The sequence below is a fragment of the Oncorhynchus masou genome, chromosome 27 (genome assembly GCF_036934945.1).
Source record: "Oncorhynchus masou masou isolate Uvic2021 chromosome 27, UVic_Omas_1.1, whole genome shotgun sequence".
NCBI lineage: Eukaryota > Metazoa > Chordata > Actinopteri > Salmoniformes > Salmonidae > Oncorhynchus > Oncorhynchus masou.
The window spans coordinates 35600393-35620597 of record NC_088238.1 but is presented as its reverse complement, the minus strand read 5'-3'; the positions used below and the strand labels follow the sequence as shown (position 1 = coordinate 35620597).

Sequence of the window (20205 nt, the reverse complement as noted above, 5' to 3'; positions counted from 1 at the left end):
CCCATGTAATGCTTTGTCGGTTAGCAGTAAAACCTTAAAATTAGCCCTTGCCTTAACAGGAAGCTGGTGTAGGGAGGCTAGCACTGGAGTAATATGATCAAATTTTGGGGTTCTAGTCAGGATTCTAGCAGCCATATTTAGCACTGAAGGTTATTTAGTGCTTTATCCGGGTAGCCGGAAAGTAGAGCATTGCAGTAGTCTAACCTAGAAGTAATAAAAGCATGGATACATTTTCCTGCATAATTTTTGGACAAAACGTTTATGATTTTTGCAATGTTACGTAGATGGAAAAATGCTGTCCTTGAAACAGTCTTGATATGTTTGTCAAAAGAGAGATCAGGGTCCAGAGTAACACCGAGGTCCTTCACAGTTTTATTTGACACGACTGTACAACCATCAAGATTAATTGTCAGATTCAACAGAAGATCTATTTGTTTCTTTGGATCCAAGTTTAAAAGTAAGAAGTTTGCAGCCACCCACTTCCTTATGTCTGAAACACAGGCTTCTAGCGAGGGCAATTTTGGGGCTTCACCGTGCTTCATTGAAATGTTCAGCTGTGTGTCATCCGCATAGCAGTGAAAGTTAATATTATGTTTTCGAATGACATCCCCAAGAGGTAAAATATATAGTGAAAACAATAGTGGTCGTAAAATGGAACCTTGAGGAACACCGAAATTTACGGTTGATTTGTCAGAGGACAAACCATTCAGTCAAACTGATATCTTTCCGAAAGATAAGATCTAATCCAGGCCATAACTTGTCCATGTAGACCAATTTGGGTTTCCAATCTCCAAAAGAATGTGGTGATCGATGGTATCAAAAGCAGCACTAAGGTCTAGGAGCACGAGGACAGATGCAGAGCCTCAGTCTGACACCATTTAAAGGTCTTTTACCACCGTCACAAGTGCAGTCTCAGTGCTATGATGGGGTCTAAAACCAGACTGAAGCATTTTGTGTACATTGTTTCTCTTCAGGAAGGCAGTGAGTTGCTGCGCAACAGCCTTTTCTAAAATTTGAGAGGAATGGAAGATTCGATATATTTTATATTTTCTGGGTCAAGGTTTGGCTTTTTCAAGAGGCTTTATTACTGCCACTTTTAGTGAGTTTGGTACACATCCGGTGGATAGAGACCTGTTTATTATGTTCAACATAGGAGGGCCAAGCACAGGAAGCAGCTCTTTCAGTAGTTTATTTAGAATGGGGTCCAGTATGCAGCCTGAAGGTTTAGAGTCCATGATTATTTTCATCATTGTATCAAGAGATCTAGTACTAAAACACTTGAGTGTCTCTCTTGATCCTATGTGCAGAATCAGGACAACTGAGCTTTGAAGGAATACGCAGATTTAAAGAGGAGTCCGTAATTTGCTTTCTAATAATCATGATCTTTTCCTCAAAGAAATTCATGAATTTATTACTGCTGAAGTGAAAGCCATCCTCAACTGACTTGCGTTGTTAAATAAAGGTATAAACAATTGTCGCCCAAAAATACCGATTTCCGATTGTTATGAAAATTTGAAATCGCCCCTAATTAATCGGGCCATTCCGATTTAATCGGTCGACCTTGAGTAAGTAGGCCTTCTCCTTCCTCTTGCTGATTTTTAACTACCCTAACCTCTCTCTCCCCCTCAGGGTATCCACCATCTGTACGAGGAGGGAGATGACGAAGAGGTGCAGGACGAGGGCATGGGGGAAGAGGAAGAGGAGGAGGATGAAGAGGACCGAGAGAGGGACAGCCTGAGTGACGGGACTCAGAACAAGGACTGCCTGCTCCCTGAGCGACGCTCCCGCCGCCTGAAGTCCGAGGTCGGTGATGTGGTGATCACTGGAGACTATTTTTATATTTTATTTGATCAGTTTTATTGTGATTTCACATGGTGATTTACCTACATTATCTGCATTTTTACTCTTCTGTTTTTTGCCTAACTTGTTTGTGGACTTAATGCACTGGAAATGCAATCGATGGAGATAGGTTGCAAAGGCCCTCTTGCTAATGAGAACCTGTTTGCTGGCTCTGGATGCATTAGCTACATTCTCAATAGACAGAGAGCCTTAGCCTTGTGTGTACTGTCTGTCCATAACATCAACAGATATCTCTCTTCTTGGCAAATCTGCTTGTCATCCTGTGTCATGGGGTCACATGGTTACTGTAATGGCATTATCTTTTCCTCTTATGTAATTCAGAACAGTGTATTTCTTATCACAAGTGCTTTAGAAAGTTAGGTTGGGGGTTGTAGTTTTATATGCTGTTAACTGAGATACTGTACCCAATATTGATCGAATGTATGGATATGCCAGGGTTTCTGTTTGGAAAATGTGACGCCGGACATTTGACCAGCAGCATTTAAAAACGTCTTGGGGAGGATGATGCCTTTTTTTTCTTTTTTTTCTCTCAATTTTTGCCTAAAATGACACACCCAAATCTACCTGCCTGTAGCTTGGGCCCTGAAGCAAGAATATGCATATTCTTGGTTCATTTGAAAGGAAAGGAAACACTGAAGTTTGTGGAACTGTGAATTGAATGTAAGAGAATAGATCTGGTAGAAGAAAATACAAGGAAAAAAACAACATTTTTTTCTCCCCTACCATCTTTGAAATGCAACAAAGGTCCCACGTCTAGCCATCACTCTGGTTGTAAATCTGATGGTGTCCACAGGATGGCAGCTGTGTATGTGCAAAGTTTCAGATGGATAACTTGAAATATGAGCAAACTACATGACATTTAGTGAGTTCACCCAGGTACATTTGGGCAAATCGTGAAGGAGACATTTACATTCATATTACATTTTTCTGCAAGAATTACGTCAAATCTGTATACTTTGATTGAGCTTTTCCAGTATTAGTAGCCATGTTATAGGCGCCACATTTCATAACTCCATATTCTTATAATTTTTGTCCAAAAAGAAAAGACTGACTGTCGCACAAGGTTAGCAGCTACATTTTGTGACAGATACGGGGTTCTGCTCATTGGCTATCTAGCTAGCTTTGTTTGACCCCGATTGGTGCTTATTTGACAAAGTTTACAGTCCAAGTGAAGACCGCCCGCGTCATCAGCATACCATGAAAGGCATCACTCTGACCAAACTTGGTGTCCTATAGGATATACTACACCCCTAATGATGTAGTGAAGTCTAGTTACGTTCTAGGATCTCTGAGGAATACATACAAACATGATTTGACTGGTTGAAACAACGGTTAGATTTTCACAGATTTGCAAATTGAGTGGAAACACAAAATCGATATGGACCTTTTTAGGATATGAAAAAATATTTTATCTAACAAAACACTTCATGTTATTTGTGGGACCCTTTGGATGATAAATCAAGAGATTTCAGAATTTAAGTACACGTTTCACCTTCAGAGGTGAATTTATCAAACCTATCGCGGTGAAGTGTTTTGTTAGCTCTCAAACAATAGCTTAGCATTTTTTCACAGTAATAGCTACTGTAAATTGGACAATGCAGTTATATTAACACACATTTAAGCTTTCAGCCCATATAAGACATATATTCAGTGGGGCAAAAAAGTATTTAGTCAGCCACCAATTGTGCAAGTTCTCCCACTTAAAAAGATGAGAGGCCTGTACTTTTCATCATAGGTACACTTCAACTATGACAGACAAAATGATTTTTTTTTTCTCCAGAAAATCACATTGTAGGATTTTAATGAATTTATTTGCAAATTATGGTGGAAAAGAAGTATTTGTTCAATAACAAAAGTTTATCTCAATACTTTGTTATATACCCTTTGTTGGCAATGACAGAGGTCAAATGTTTTCTGTAAGTCTTCACAAGGTTTCCACACACTGTTGCTGGTATTTTGGCCCATTCCTCCAAGCAGATCTCCTCTAGAGCAGTGATGTGTTGGGGCTGTTGCTGGGCAATGCAGACTTTCAACTCCCTCCAAAGATTTTCTATGGGGTTGAGATCTGGAGACTGGCTAGGCCACTCCAGGACCTTGAAATGCTTCTTAGGAAGCCACTCCTTCGTTGCCCGGGCGGTGTGTTTGGGATCAATGTCATGCTGAAAGACCCAGCCACGTTTCATCTTCAATGCCCTTGCTGATGGAAGGAGGTTTTCACTCAATCTCACGATACATGGCCCCATTCATTCTTTCCCTTACACGGATCAGTCGTCCTGGTCCCTTTGCAGAAAAACAGCCCCAAAGCATGATGTTTCCACCCCCATGCTTCACAGTAGGTATTGTGTTCTTTGGATGCAACTCAGCATTCTTTGTCCTCCAAACACGAGTTGAGTTTTTACCAAAAAGTTATATTTTGGTTTCATCTGACCATATGACATTCTCACAATTTTCTTCTGGATCATCCAAATGCTCTCTAGCAAACTTCAGACTGGCCTGGACATGTACTGGCTTAAGCAGGCGGACAAGTCTGGCACTGCAGGATTTGAGTCCCTGGCGGCGTAGTGTGTTACTGATGGTAGGCTTTGTTATTTTGGTCCCAGCTCCCTGCAGGTTATTCACTAGGTCCCCCCGTGTGGTTCTGGGATTTTTGCCCACCGTTCTTGTGATCATTTTGACCCCACGGGGTGAGATCTTGCGTGGAGCCCCAGATCGAGGGAGATTATCAGTGGTTGTGTATGTCTTCCATTTCCTAATAATTGCTCCCACAGTTGATTTCTTCAAACCAAGCTGCTTACCTATTGCAGATTCAGTCTTCCCAGCCTGGTGCAGGTCTACAATTTTGTTTCTGGTGTCCTTTGACAGCTCTCTGTTCTTGGCCATAGTGGAGTTTGGAGTGTGACAGTTTGAGGTTGTGGACAGGTGTCTTTTATACTGATAACAAGTTCAAACAGGTGCCATTAATACAGGTAACGAGTGGAGGACAGAGGAGCCTCAAACCTCTTGGAACTCTGGGGGCAGTATTGTCATTTTTGGGGGGGAAAACATTCCCGTTTTAAACGGGATATTTTGTCAGGAAAAGATGCTAGAATATGCATATAATTGACAGCTTTGGATAGAAAACACTCTAACGTTTCCAGAACTGTAAAGATATTGTCTGTGAGTATAACAGAACTGATGTTGCAAGCGAAAGCTTAAGAAAAATCCAACCCGGAAGTGCCCCAGGTTTTGAAAGCACTGCGTTCCAATGACTCCCTATATGGCTGTGAATGTACCATCAACGAGCTTACGCTTTCTATGTATTCCCCAAGGTGTCTACAGCATTTTTATTTATTTTACCTTTAATTTACTAGTCAAGTCAGTTAAGAACAAATTCTTATTTTCAATGACGGCCTAGGAACAGTGGGTTAACTGCCTGTTCAGGGGCAGAACGACAGATTTTGTACCTTGTCAGCTCGGGGATTTGAACTTGCAACCTTTCGGTTACTAGTCCAATGCTCTAACCACTAGGCTATTGTGACGTAGTTTTACGCATTTCTGTTGAAGAATAGCCGTATGGTGGCACATTGCGTAAGTGGTCACATGGTGGCTCTGAGAGTGATTCTCGCGTAAAGTACAGAGGTAGCCATTACTCCAATCGGTCCTAGAGAAAAAGTAATTGTCCCGACGGATATATTATCGAATAGATATTAGAAAAACACCTTGAGGATGGATTCTAAACAACGTTTGCCATGTTTCTGTCGATTATTATGGAGCTAATTTGGAAAAAAATTCGGTGTTGGGGTGACCGCAATTTCCAGGCGATTTCTCAGCCAAACGTGAAGAACAAACGGAGCTGTTTCGCCTACAAAAATAATATTTTGGGAAAAAATGAACTTTTGCTATCTACCAGGGAGTCTTGTGAGTGAAAACATCCGTAGTTCATCAAAGGTAAACTATTTAATTTGATTGCTTTTCTGATTTCCGTGACAAGGTTGCTTGCTGCTAGCAAGGCATAATGCTATGCTAGGCTATTATAAACCTACACAAATGCTTGTCTAGCGTTGGCTGTAAAGCATATTTTGAAAATCTTGACTGGGTGATTAACAAAAGGCGAAGCTGTGTCTCAATATATTTCATTTGTGATTTTCATGAATAGGAATATTTTCTAGGCATATTTATGTTCGCCGCGTTATGCTAATTAGTTTCAGGCGAGGATTACGCTCCCGGATCCGGGATGGGTAGTATCAAGAGGTTTTAAAGAAGTTACAGATCTGTGAGAGCCAGAAATCTTGCTTGTTTGTAGGTGACCAAATACTTATTTTCCACCATAATTTGCAAATAAATTCATTAAAAATCCTACAATGTGATTTTCTGGATTTTATTTCTCATTTTGTCTGTCATAGTTGAAGTGTACCTATGATGAAAATTACAGGCCTCATCTTTTTAAGTGGGAGAACTTGCACAATTGGTGTCTGACTAAATACTTTTTTGCCCCACTGTATGTACTGACATTTGTTGTTTCTCTAAAATCTGCAATCGTGACACATGGCGCTGCATGATTTACAACTGTCTCGTTGACGGGACACCTATCCCTTGTATTTCGACGGCCATTTTAGAAATTTACCGGAGCTATATGTGATGGGTGCGTAACCAGATTAGGACGTTCACCCATGGTGCTCAGAATGACAGAAATCTCATTTGGATTGTTGTACTTCATATTAATTGAACATGAAAGTCTAGGATGCAACGATGTCCAATCCTTCTTGCCGAATTCTGATGTGCTCTTTGAAGATGTTAGAATAACTATCCACCTTTCCTCTGCCAACAAGACTGGTAACGAATAGCAAAATTCCTATGCTATTGGTCAGCTTGTCGAGAAAGAAATAGCCAATTCCAATCTGACTTTCGGACAGTTGTGGGATGATAGAACCAGTTGGTCTAGGCTACATGGGGAACTTTAAAAAGCAATTAGTCTGATGCAACAGGTCAGAAAATGTTGATAAACTATTTCTCGCAGATGACTCCGTGAGACTGTTCGTTCAATAGTTAATGCAATTGGCAAGAAAACACTGCTGTCAAAAAGGCACATGTGAGTGGTTTGATGTGACAGATGAAAATATCCATTAGAAAGAGGGGAGATCTAATATGCAACAACAAGCTTGGGATGCTAATGTGACTACTATTGTGCGTTTGGTTACTGGACAATGAAAGAAAGTTGATATAAAATAATTGCCTTCATGGATATGGTCTGATTTTTGGCTAGGCTACTTTGAAGCAAGGTAAGACATGCTTCGTATTAAAACATACAGGTTTCAAACAATTATGTATATTTTTTCAAAATGTATACTGCCCCCAGCTTATTGCAAAGTTGTGTGTGACACGCTGATGAAACCTACCTTCCACTGCATATGCATTTGCTGTTTGAGATGCTGTAGCAGCAGCTCTCGTACTCTCCTGACAGATTTTTCCGCTCAAATGCTCTATCTGCTAGAGGTCGACCGATCATGATTTTTCAACGCGGATGCCGATTATTGGAGGACCAAAAAAAGCCGAAACCGATTGATCAGACTATTTTTATATATATATTTGTAATAATGACAATTACAGTGCCTTGCGAAAGTATTCGCCCCCCTTGAACTTTGCGACCTTTTGCCACATTTCAGGCTTCAAACCTAAATATATAAAACTGTATTTTTTTGTGAAGAATCAACAAGTGGGACACAATCATGAAGTGGAACGACATTTATTGGATATTTCAAACTTTTTTAACAAATCAAAAACTGAAAAATTTGGCGTGCAAAATTATTCAGCCCCTTTACTTTCAGTGCAGCAAACTCTCTCCAGAAGTTCAGTGAGGATCTCTGAATGATCCATTGTTGACCTAAATGACTAATGATGATAAATACAATCCACCTGTGTGTAATCAAGTCTCCGTATAAATGCACCTGCACTGTGATAGTCTCAGAGGTCCGTTAAAAGCGCAGAGAGCATCATGAAGAACAAGGAACACACCAGGCAGGTCCGAGATACTGTTGTGAAGAAGTTTAAAGCCGGATTTGGATACAAAAAGATTTCCCAAGCTTTAAACATCCCAAGGAGCACTGTGCAAGCGATAATATTGAAATGGAAGGAGTATCAGACCACTGCAAATCTACCAAGACCTGGCTGTCCCTCTAAACTTTCAGCTCATACAAGGAGAAGACTGATCAGAGATGCAGCCAAGAGGCCCATGATCACTCTGGATGAACTGCAGAGATCTACAGCTGAGGTGGGAGACTCTGTCCATAGGACAACAATCAGTTGTATATTGCACAAATCTGGCCTTTATGGAAGAGTGGCAAGAGGAAAGCCATTTTTTAAAGATATCCATAAAAAGTGTTGTTTAAAGTTTGCCACAAGCCACCTGGGAGACACACCAAACATGTGGAAGAAGGTGCTCTGGTCAGATGAAACCAAAATTAAACTTTTTGGCAACAATGCAAAACGTTATGTTTGGCGTAAAAGCAACACAGCTCATCACCCATCCCCACTGTCAAACATGGTGGTGGCAGCATCATGGTTTGGGCCTGCTTTTCTTCAGCAGGGACAGGGAAGATGGTTAAAATTGATGGGAAGATGGATGGAGCCAAATACAGGACCATTCTGGAAGAAAACCTGATGGAGTCTGCAAAAGACCTGAGACTGGGATGGAGATTTGTCTTCCAACAAGACAATGATCCAAAACATAAAGCAAAATCTACAATGGAATGGTTCAAAAATAAACATATCCAGGTGTTAGAATGGCCAAGTCAAAGTCCAGACCTGAATCCAATCGAGAATCTGTGGAAAGAACTGAAAACAGCTGTTCACAAATGCTCTCCATCCAACCTCACTGAGCTCGAGCTGTTTTGCAAGTAGGAATGGGAAAAAATGTCAGTCTCTCGATGTGCAAAAGTGATAGAGACATACCCCAAGCGACTTACAGCTGTAATCGCAGCAAAAGGTGGAGCTACAAAGTATTAACTTAAGGGGGCTGAATAATTTTGCACGCCCAATTTTTCAGTTTTTGATTTGTTAAAAAAGTTTGAAATATCCAATAAATGTCGTTCCACTTCATGATTGTGTCCCACTTGTTGATTCTTCACAAAAAAATACAGTTTTATATCTTTATGTTTGAAGCCTGAAATGTGGCAAAAGGTCGCAAAGTTCAAGGGGGCCGAATACTTTCGCAAGGCACTGTATAACAATACTGAATGAACAATGAACACTTTTTTTTTTAATTTTAACTTATACATCAATAAAATCAATTTAGTCTCAAATAAATAATGAAACATGTTCAATTTGGTTTAAATAATGCAATAACAAAGTAAAAGTGCAGTATGTGCCACGTAAAAAAGCTAATGTTTAAGTATGTTGCTCAGAACATATGGTAGCTCGTGGTTCCTTTTAAACATGAGTCTTCAATATTCCCAGGTAAGAAGTTTTAGGTTGTAGTTATTATAGGGCTATTTCTCTCTCTACCATTTTGTATTTCATGTACATTTGACTATTGGATGTTCTTATAGGTACTTTAGTATTGCCAGTCTAATCTCGGGAGTTGATAGGCTTGAAGTCATAAACTGTGCAATGTTGCTGTTAAACGCAGTAAAGTGCTGTTTGAATGAATGCTTATGTGCCTGCTGCTGCCAACCACCGCTCAGTCAGACTGCTCTATCAAATAATAGACTTCATTATAATATAATAACACGCAGAAATACGAGCCATTAATATGGTCAAATATGGAAACTATCATTTCGAAAACAAAATGTTTATTCTTTGAGAACCGTTCTGTATTTTACCTAATGGGTGGCATCCATAAGTCTAAATATTCCTGTTACGTTGCACAACCTTCAATGTCATGTCATCATTATGTAAAATTCTGGCAAATTAGTTCGCAATGAGCAAAGTGGCCCAAACTGTTGCATATAGCCAGACTCTGCGTGCAATGAATGCAAGAGAAGTGACACAATTTCACCTGGTTAATATTGCCTGCTAACATGGATTTCTTTTAGCTAAATATGCAGGTTTAAAAAATAAATCTGTGTATTGATTTTAAGAAAGGTATTGATGTTTATGGTTAGGTACACTCGTGCTTTTTTTTCCGCAAATGCGCTTTTGTTAAATCACCCCTCGTTTGGCGAAGTTGGCCGTCTTTGTTCGGAAGAAAGTCTTCACACAGTTCGCAACGAGCCAGGCGGCTCAAACTGCTGCATATCCCCTGAACGCAAGAGAAATGACAACTTCCCTAGTTAAAAGAAATGCATGTTAACAGGCAATATTAACTAAATATGCAGGTTTAAAAATATATACCTGTGTATTGATTTTAAGAAAGGTGTTGATGATTAGGTACACATTGGTGCAACGACAGTGCTTTTTTTGCGAATGCACTTGTTAAATCACTCGTTTGGCGAAGTAGGCCATGATTCGATGATAAATTAACATGCACCGCATCAATTATATGCAACGCAGGACAATTAGATAAACTAGTCATATCATCAACTATGTGTAGTTAACTATGATTGTTTTTATAAGACAAGTTTTTATAAGTAATCTGTACGCATGTGATGGATAAGATGCGTAACGAATATACTGTACACAATATACTGCCAATTTTAATTCCACAACAGTATGCCAATTAACCTATAGACCGCCAAGCATTTTTTTTTTATTCTCCCGGACAATTGGCGCCGGCAAATTTACCGGCTTTTACATTTTCTTTTATATCTGCCAGAAGCCTGCTAGTCCAGAGAACCTACTGTATAGCAATTGTTTTGTGTATTTTGGCATAAAGACATCCAAATGACATGCAATACACAGCAACAAACATAAAGCCTACAGAGGTATCACCATGGATTCAATGATTATCCAGGCCCAATTTTTATTTGAACACCAACCCAGCTTCTGCCCCTTCATCATTTCCAAGATTCCCCAGCTGCAGTCAGTAGAACTAACTATCCATGGGGTCAGTGGTTGATGTTTGTCATTCCAACAGGATCTAACTGTTTCCTGGACATCTCTCCTGGACTCTGCATCTGAAATGGACCCTAATTCCCTATATAGTACACTACTTTGGGGCCTGCATAATGCTCTGGTCAAAAGTAGTGCACTATATAGGAAAAGGGTAACATTTTGGACTCATCCCAGGAACGTTCCCTGATGTTGTATTATGTTTTTGTCTCCTCTCCTAGCGGGAAAACAAAGAGCCCAAGACCATGCAGACCTTTGGCAGTGGTCCCAAGATGGTTGGTTTAGAGATTGTACCGGCTGGTAAGGAATTTCACTTATCCAGAGCAGATGCTGCAACGACAAGTGTGTTCAGGGATTTTTCGACAATAGAAAATTTAGGGCAGGCCGCCTAAGCAGTTTATCGGGACGCCTAAGTCCAAGCTATATTTTTTTAGATGTTTTTTTTTATATACATTTTCGCATGTTAAAACGCTTTGTGTTTTTAAACAACTTAGACCAGATATAAATTATGCTGGAAAGATAAATGCCCTATACAATGCATTTAGAATGTATTCAGACCCTTCACTTTTTCCACTTTTTTTGTTATGTTCAAGCCTCATCAATCTGCAAACAATTCCCAATAATGACAAAGTGAAGATAGGTTTTTAGAAATGTTTGCTTATTTACCCATAGTTATGAGAACAAGGAGCCCCGTTAGCGGGACAACTTCCGGTGAAACTGGAGGGCGCGCAATTCAATTAAATACCATGGATTTGAAACATTTATGTACATAAATGTACATATAAATTCTTGTTAATCTAACTGCACTGTCTGATTTACAGTAGACTTTACAGCGAAAACATGCCATGCGATTGTTTGAGGACGGGCGCCCCAATATTTTTTTCATAAATTCACAAATAACGATGAAATATTCACTTACTTTTTGAAAATCTTCCTCTGATTTGTCATCCAAAGGGTCCCAGCTATAACATGTAGTGTCGTTTTGTTACATAAAATCCTTCTTTATATCCCAGAAAGTCTGTTTAGTTGGCACCATTGATTTGAGTAATCCACTCGTTCAACATGGAGAGAAAGGAATCCAAAAATCTACCACTAAACTTTGTTAAAACAAGTCAAAATACGTTTCTATTGACTCCTCAGATACCCTAAAATGTAATCAAACTATAATATTCCATACGGAAATAAGTAAGTTCAATAGGAAAACGATATTAGCAGGCTTCTCTTCATCGCACGCGCATACACAAATTTCCAAGACTGTGTCCCTGTAGTAAAACTTATTATTATTATTACTTATTTTGGAAGAAACAAGCCTGAAACCTTGAACATTGAGTGCTGACACCTAGTGGATGCCATAAGAATTGCAAACTGGGAGCTAGATATCATTATTTCCCTATACTTTCCATTATAAGAGCATAGGCTCTCAAATCAGGTTAGTTTTTCTTTGGATTTCTCCTACCATATCTATTGTTATAGTCTCCTATTTTAACATTTCTACAAACTTCAAAGTGTCTTTCCAAAGGTACACATTATATGCATATCCTGGCTTCAGGGCCTGAGCAACAGGCAGTTTACTTTAGGCACGTGAGTCAAGTGGAAATTGAGAGAAAAGGCCCCGAGCCTGAAGTTAACCTCTGGCGCAGGCGTTCCACTAGCGACCCACCTGGCCAACATCCGGTGAAATTGCAGAAAGGCAATTTCAAAATACAGAAATACTCATTATAAACATTCATAAAAGATAAGTGTTATACATCGGCTTAAAGATTAACTTCTTGTTAATCTAGCCACTGTGTCAGATTTTTAAAAGGCTTTACGGTGAAAGCATTCCATTTCGATTATCTGAGGACAGCGCCCTGCTTACAGAAGCATACAAACATTTTCAAGCCAAGGTAGAGGAGTCACACAAGTCAGAAATAGCAATACAATTAATCACTTACCTTTGTTTGAGCTTCTTCTGGGTGCAGTCACAAGAGTTCCTGTTACACAAATGTTTGTTCGATAAAGTTCCTCTTTGTGTCCCAAAAACTTTTGTTCCACTGGCTCAATGGCGGTCACAACATGCAGATGAATATATCCTAATAGTCCCTGTAAAATTCGTTGAAACATGTCAAACGCTGTTTATAATTAATCCTCAGGTCGTCTGTCTAAATAACTGATAATATTTCAACCGGACAATATAGCGTCTTCAATAGAAAGGGAAAAACAATGAACAGCGTGCAATCGGTCACGAGCGCAAAGGAGCTCTGCTTCATTCTGCAAGCCACTTACAATATGGTCTCATTCTTCCTCGTTTTTCAGAATACAAGCCTGAAACAATGTCTAACGACTGTTGACATCTAGTGGAAGCCATAGGAACTGCAATCTGGGTCCTAACACAACATATACTGTATAGGCAGGCAGTTGAAAACTACACACATCAAAAATAAAAGTGAAGGGCTTGTAACTAAGCATTTCATGGTAAGGTCTACACTTGTTTAAATCGCTGCATGTGTCAGTTTGATTTGATACCATTCCTACACTGAAGCATGGTGGTGGCAGCGTCATACTTATGGGATGTATTTCAAGGCAGGAACTAGTCGACCAGTCTGGATTGAGGGAAAGCTGAACGAGGCAAAGTTTCTTGACAACCTGCGACGGTTCACCTTCCAACAGGACAATTATCCTAAGCACACAGCCAAGACAATGCAGGAGTGGCTTCAGGACAAGTCTCTGAATATTCTTGAGTGGCCCAGCCAGGGACCCCAAATTAGCTTTAAAACGGCAACATTTCCTTTCGGCTCCATGGCAAATGTGTAGAATTGAAGAAAATGAACTTTTTAAAACTGCAAAGATCTATCTTGTGTGGCTGCTCGGCTATGGAAGCCCATTTCGTGGAGCTCCCGACACAGTTACTTTGCTGACGTTGCTACCAGAGGCAGTTTGAAACTCTGAGTTTTGCAACAGGAGACTGTGTGAATCAGGCCTTCATAGTTGAATTGCTGCAATGAAAGCACTACTAAAGGACACCAATAAGAAGAGGAGACTTGCTTGTGCCAAGAAACACAGGCAATGGACATTAGACCGGTGGAAATCTGTCCTTTAGTCTGAGTCCAAATTGGAGATTTTTGGTTCAAACCGCCGTGTCTTTGTGAGACCAGAGTAGGTGAACAGATGAGCTCTGCATGTATGTTTCCCACCGTGAAGCATAGAGGACCAGGTGTGGCGGTGCTTTGCTGGTGACACGGTTTGTGATTTATTTAGAATTCAAGGCAGACTTATCCAGCATGGCTACCACAGCATTCTGCAGCGATACGCCATCCCATCTGGTTTGCGCTTAGTCCCACTATCGTTTGTTTTCTACAGGACAATGACCAAACACACCTCTAGGCTGTGTAAGGGCTATTTGACCAAGGAGAGTGATGGCGTGCTGCATAAGATTTATTTAATACAAAAGTAGATATATTTAACCTTTATTTAACTAGGTAGGCAAGTTGAGAACAAGTTCTCATTTACAACTGCGACCTGACCAAGATTAAACAAAGCAGTTAGACACAAACAACAACAGTTACACATGGAATAAACAAACGTACAGTCAATAAAACAAAGTCTATATACAGTGTGTGCAAATGAGGGAAGATTAGGGAGGTAAGGCAATAAATAGCCCACAGAGGCAAAGTAATTACAATTTAGCAATTAAACACCGGAGTGATAGATGTGCAGAAGATGAATGTGCAAGTAGAGATACTGGGGTGCAAAGGAGCAAGACAAATAAATAACCATATGGGGATGAGGTAGCTGAATGGGCTATGTACATGTGCAATGATCTGTAAGCTGCTCTGACATCTGATGCTTGAATTTAGTGAGGTAAGTATAAGACTCCAGCTTCACTGAGTTTTGCAATTTGTTCCAGTCATTGGCAGCAGAGAACTGGATGGAAAGGCGGCCACAGTAGGAATTGGCTTTGGGTGTGACCAGTGCAATATACCTGCTGGAGCACGTGCTATGGGTTGGTGCTGCTGTGGTGATCAGTGAGCTGAGATAAGGCGGGGCTTTACCAAGCAAAGATTTATAGATGACCTGGAGCCAGTGGGTTTGGCGACGAATATGACGCGAGTGCCAGCCAATGAGAGCATACAGGTCGCAGTGGTGGGTACTATATGGGGCTTTGGTGAAAAAACGGATGGCATCGTGAAAGACTGCATCCAGTTTGCTGAGTAGAGTGTAGGAGGCTATTTTGTATATGACATTGCCAAAGTCAAGGATCGGTAGGATAGTCAGTTTTACGAGGGTTTGTTTGGCAGCATGAGTGAAGGATGCTTTATAGGAAGCCGATTCTGGATTTAATTTTGGATTGGAAATGTTTAACTTCTTATGGCTGGGGGGCAGTAATTGAGTAGCTTGGATGAATAAGGTGCCTAAAGTAAACGGCCTGATCCTCAGTTTCAGTTGCTAATATATGCATATTATTATTAGTATTGGCTAGAAAACACTCTGAAGTTTCTAAAACTGGTGGAATGATGTATGTGATTATAACATAACTCATATGGCAGGCAAAATTAGCTTTGTATGTATACACCAGAGTCCCAATGAAATCCCCTTGAGATCTTAATGTTGCACTGCCTAGGGGTTCCACTAGATGTCAACCATCAATAGAAATTATGAGACTTCTATGGTGTTGTGGGAGTGAGTGAGAGCAGAATCTATCAGGTGACTGGCAGTCAGCCATTTTCTGATCATGCTTTTTCCTCATGGTAAGAAGGAGAACTCGGGTTGGAACTTTATTGAAGCTATATGTTAAAAACATCCTAATGATTGATTCTGTACTTAGTTTGAAATGTTTCTTCGACCTGTAATTTAGCTTTTTGAAGTTTTTGTCGGATATAACGCCGACCAGAATGAGCGTTTGGATATGTATACCAAACACGCTAACAAAATAAGGTATTTGGACATTATCGAACAAAACAAACATTTATTGTTGACCTGGGATTCCTGGAGTGCTTTCTGATATAGATCATCAAAGGTAAGGGAATATTTATCATGTCATTTCTTGTTTATGTTGACGTCAAGATGGCGGCTATTGTGACATATTTCTGAGCGCCTTCTCAGATTATTGCATGGCTGGTTTATTCTGTAAAGTTTTTTTTGAAATCAGACACAGCGGTTGCATTAAGGAGAGGTATATCTATAATTCCATGTGTATGACTTATCTACATTTATGATGAGTATTTCTGTTGAATGATGTGGCTATGCAAAATCACTGGTTGTTTTTGGAACTAGTGAATGTAACGCGCCAATGTAAACTCATATTTTGATAAATATGAACTTTATCAAACAAAACATACATTTATTGTGTAACATGAAGTCCCATTAGTGTCATCTGATGAAGATCATCAAAGGTTAGTGATTAATTTTATCTCTTTCTGCTTTTTGAAACTCCTCTCTTTGGCTGGGAAAAAATGGCTGTGTTTTTCTGTGGCTATGCGGTGACCTAACAATCGTTTGTGGTGCTTTTGCTGTAAAGCATATTTGAAATCGGACACTGTGATGAGATTAACAACGAGAATAGCTTTAAAATGGTATGAGATACATGTATGTTTGAGGAATGTTAATTATGAGATTTTTATGTTTTGAAAATGGCGTCCTACACTTTGACTGGCTGTTGTCAAATCGCTCCCGTTAACAGGATTGCAGCCATACGAAGTTAATGTGAGTCTGGAAGGAGAGTTTACAGTCTAACCAGACACCTAGGTATTTGTAGTTGTCCACATATTCTAAGTCAAAACCTCCCAGAGTAGTGATGCTAGTCGAGCAGGCAGGTCTTGGCAGCGATTGGTTGAAGAGCATGCATTTAGTTTTTCTTGCATTTAAGAGCAGTTGGAGGCCACGGAAGGAGAGTTGTATGGCATTGAAGCTCGTCTGGAGGTTAGTTAACACAGTGTCCAAAGACGGGACAGAGGTATACAGAATGGTGTTGTCTGCGTAGTGGTGGATTAAAGAATAACCAGCAGCAAGAGTGACGACATTGACGTATACAGAGAAAAGAGTCGTCCTGAGAATCGAACCCTGTGGCACCCCCATAGAGACTGCCAGAGTTCCTGACAACAGACCCTCCAATATGACACACTGAACTCTGTCTGAGAAATAGTTGGTGAACAAGGCGAGGTAGTAATTTGAGAAACCAAGGCTGTCGATAAGAATGTGGTGATTGACAGTCGAAAGCCTTGGCCAGGTCGATGAAGACTGCTGCACAGTATTGTCTTTTATCGATGACTGTTATGTCGTTTAGGACCTTGAGCGTGGTTGAGGTGCACCCATGACCAGCTCAGAAACCAGATTGCATAGCGGAGAAGGTACGGTGGGATTCGAAATGGTCGGTGAGCTGTTTGTTAACTTGGCTTTCGAAGGCCTTAGAAAGGCAGGGTAGGATAGATATAGGTCTGTAACAGTTTGGGTCTAGAGTGTCTCCCTCTTTTGAAGAGGGGGATGACCACTGCAGCTTTATAATCTTTGGGCAACTCAGACGATACGAGAGGCTGAACAGGCTAGTAATAGGGGTTGCAACTATTGCGGCGGATAATTTTAGATGGAGTGAGTCTAGATTGTCTAGCCCAGCTGATTTGTAGGTATCCAGATTTTGCAGCTTGTTCAGAACATCACCTATCTGGATTTAGGTGTGGGAAAATGGGGGAGGCTTGGGAAAGTTGCTGTGTGGGGTGCAGAGCTGTTGACCGGGTTAGGGGGTAGTCAGGTGGAAAGCATGGCCAGCTGCAGAAAAATGCTTCTTGAAATTCTCAATTATTGTGGATTTATCAGTGGTGACAGTGTTTCCGAGCCTCAGTGCAGTGGGCAGCGTGGAGGAGGTGCTCTTATTCTCCTTGGACTACAGTGTCCCAGGAGTTTTTTTTTTGGAGTTTCTGCTACAGAATGTAAATTTCTGTTTGAAAAAGCTAGCCTTTGCTTTCCTGCCTGTGTATATTGGTTCCTAATGATCCTGAAAAGTTGCATATCGTGGGGGCTATTTGATGCTAATGCAGTACGCCACAGGATGTTTTTGTGCAGGTCAAGGGCAGTCAGGTCTGTAGTGAACCAGGGGCTTTATCTGTTCCTCGTTCTAAATTTAACGGGGCATGCTTATGTAAGATGGTGAGGAAAGCACTTTTAAAGAATAGAGGCATCCTCTACTGACGGAATAAGGTCGATATCCTTCCAGGTTACCCGGGCCAGGTCAATTAGAAAGGCATGCTCGCTGAAGTGTTTTAGGGAGCGTTTGACAGTGATGAGGAGTGGTCGTTTGGCCGCAGACCCATTACAGACGCAGACAAGGAGGCAGTAATGGCTTTGGTCCTGGTTGAAGACAGCAGAGGTGTATTTAGAGGGCAGGTTGGTCAGGATGATATCTAAGAGGGTGCCCGTGGTTACGGATTTAGGGTTGTACCTGGTAGGTCCAGTGATAATTTGTGTGAGATTGAGGGCATCTAGCTTAGATTGTAGGACGGCCGGGGGTGTTAACCTTGCTAGCGCTGGCGGAACCCCTCGACAACATTCCGCTGAAAAGACATTTCGCTGAAATTCAAAATATATTTTTTTAGAAATATGTAACTTTCACACAGTCCAATAAAGCAAATGAAAGAAACTTCTTGTTAATCTACCCATCGTATCTGATATAAAAAATGCCTTCCAGCGAAAGCATAACATAAGGTCATAGCCAAGTTAAAATAACACTCAGCCAAAAAGCAGAAATATAGATTAAATTAATCACTAACCTTTGATCTTAATCAGATGACACTCATAGGACATCATGTTACACAATACATGTATGTTTTGTTCGATAATGTGCATATTTATATCCAAAAATCTCAGTTTACATTGGCGCGTTACGTGCTGTAATGTTTTGATTCCAAAGAATCCGGTGATTTTGCAGAAATACTCATAATAAACATTGATAAAAGAGTTATTCACACAATTAGAGACTTCTCCTTAATGAAACCGCTGTGTCAGATTTTTTTTAAACTTTACGGAAAAAGCATAATCTGAGAGCGGCGCTCAGAGCCCAATCCAGCCAGAGAATTATCCGCCATTTTGGAGTCAACAGAAGTTAGAAATAATACTATAAATGTTCACTTTGATGATCTTCATCAGAAGGTACTCCCAGGAATCCCAGTTCGACAATAAATGACTGATTTTGTTCCATAAAGTCCATCATTTATCTCCAAATAGCGACTTGTTGTTAGCGTGTTCAGCCCAGTAATCCATCTTCATGAGGCGCGAGCACTTCGTTTCAGACAAAAACTCGAAAAGTTCCGTTACAGGTTGTATAAACAAGTCAAACGATGTATGGAATCAATCTTTAGGATGTTTTTAACATAAAACATCTAATGTTCCAACTAGAGAATTCCTATGTCTGAAGAAATGCACTGGAAAGAGAGCTGTCGGGAGCGCGTGTCACAAGCCTGAGACACTCTGCCAGACCACTGACTCAAACAGGTCTCATGTGCCTCTCCTTTACAGTAGAATCCTCAAACCAGGTTCCAAAGACAGTTGACATCTGGTGGAAGCTGTAGGAAGTGCAACTTGACTCCATAGATACTGTATTCGGTAGGACAAGCTTTGAAAAACTACAAACCTCAGATGTCCCACTTCCTCGTTGGATTTTTCTCATGTTTTCGCCTGCCATATGTGTTCTGTTATACTCACAGACATTCAATTAGTTTTAGAAACCTAGTGTTTTCTATCCAATACTAATAATAATATGCATACCGTAATTGCTGGACTATTAAGCGCACCTGAATATAAACCGCACCCACTGAATTATTCAAAAATATGTATTTTGTACATAAATAAGCCGCACATGTCTATAAGCTGCAGGTGCCTACCGGTACATTGAAACAAATGAACTTTACACAGCCTTTAAACGAAACACGGCTTGTAACAAAAATTTAAACGGTAGCCTACCAAGAAAGTCATTGGTCACTATCTTTCTCCTCCTGTGCACTGAAACCACTGAAGTCATCTCCTTCGCTGTCGGAGTTGAATAGCCTCAGAATTGCTTCATCCGATGTTGGATCGTTTTCATTGTCGCTCTCGTCACTTTCATCCGGAGGCAAATACCCCGCTAATCTCATGCTGCCCCTTCAACACGCAGCAGTCCAGCCTTTCGAAACCCGTTGATGATAGTGGATTTTTTGACAATGCTCCACACTGTCAGGACCCACTGGCAGGCTTGACCATAAGATGCTCTTCGCCTGCGGCCGTTTTAGTGAAGGGTTTCTCCCCACTTGTCATCCAAGCCTTCTACTGAACAAGGAGCGCCACCTTAAATGCACGATTTACACTGATGTCGAGTGGCTGCAAATACTTTGGGCCATCTGCTTTTTTTCCCTCTGAAAGCCTTTGTTGTCTTTCTGC

The 20205-nt window shown here is 40.6% G+C and overlaps 1 protein-coding gene across 5 annotated transcripts in view; it reads left to right on the top strand.

Moving 5' to 3' along the window:
- The window catches only part of LOC135516068 (lysine-specific demethylase 5A-like), a 96127-nt gene that overhangs the window by 15596 nt on the left and 60326 nt on the right, over positions 1-20205 (top strand). For all 5 annotated transcript variants that reach the window (XM_064940075.1, XM_064940071.1, XM_064940072.1 and 2 more), the window contains exons 5-6: positions 1630-1803; positions 11046-11124. In XM_064940075.1, the coding sequence (XP_064796147.1) occupies positions 1630-1803; positions 11046-11124 (253 nt within the window). The remainder of the gene's footprint in view (positions 1-1629; positions 1804-11045; positions 11125-20205) is intronic.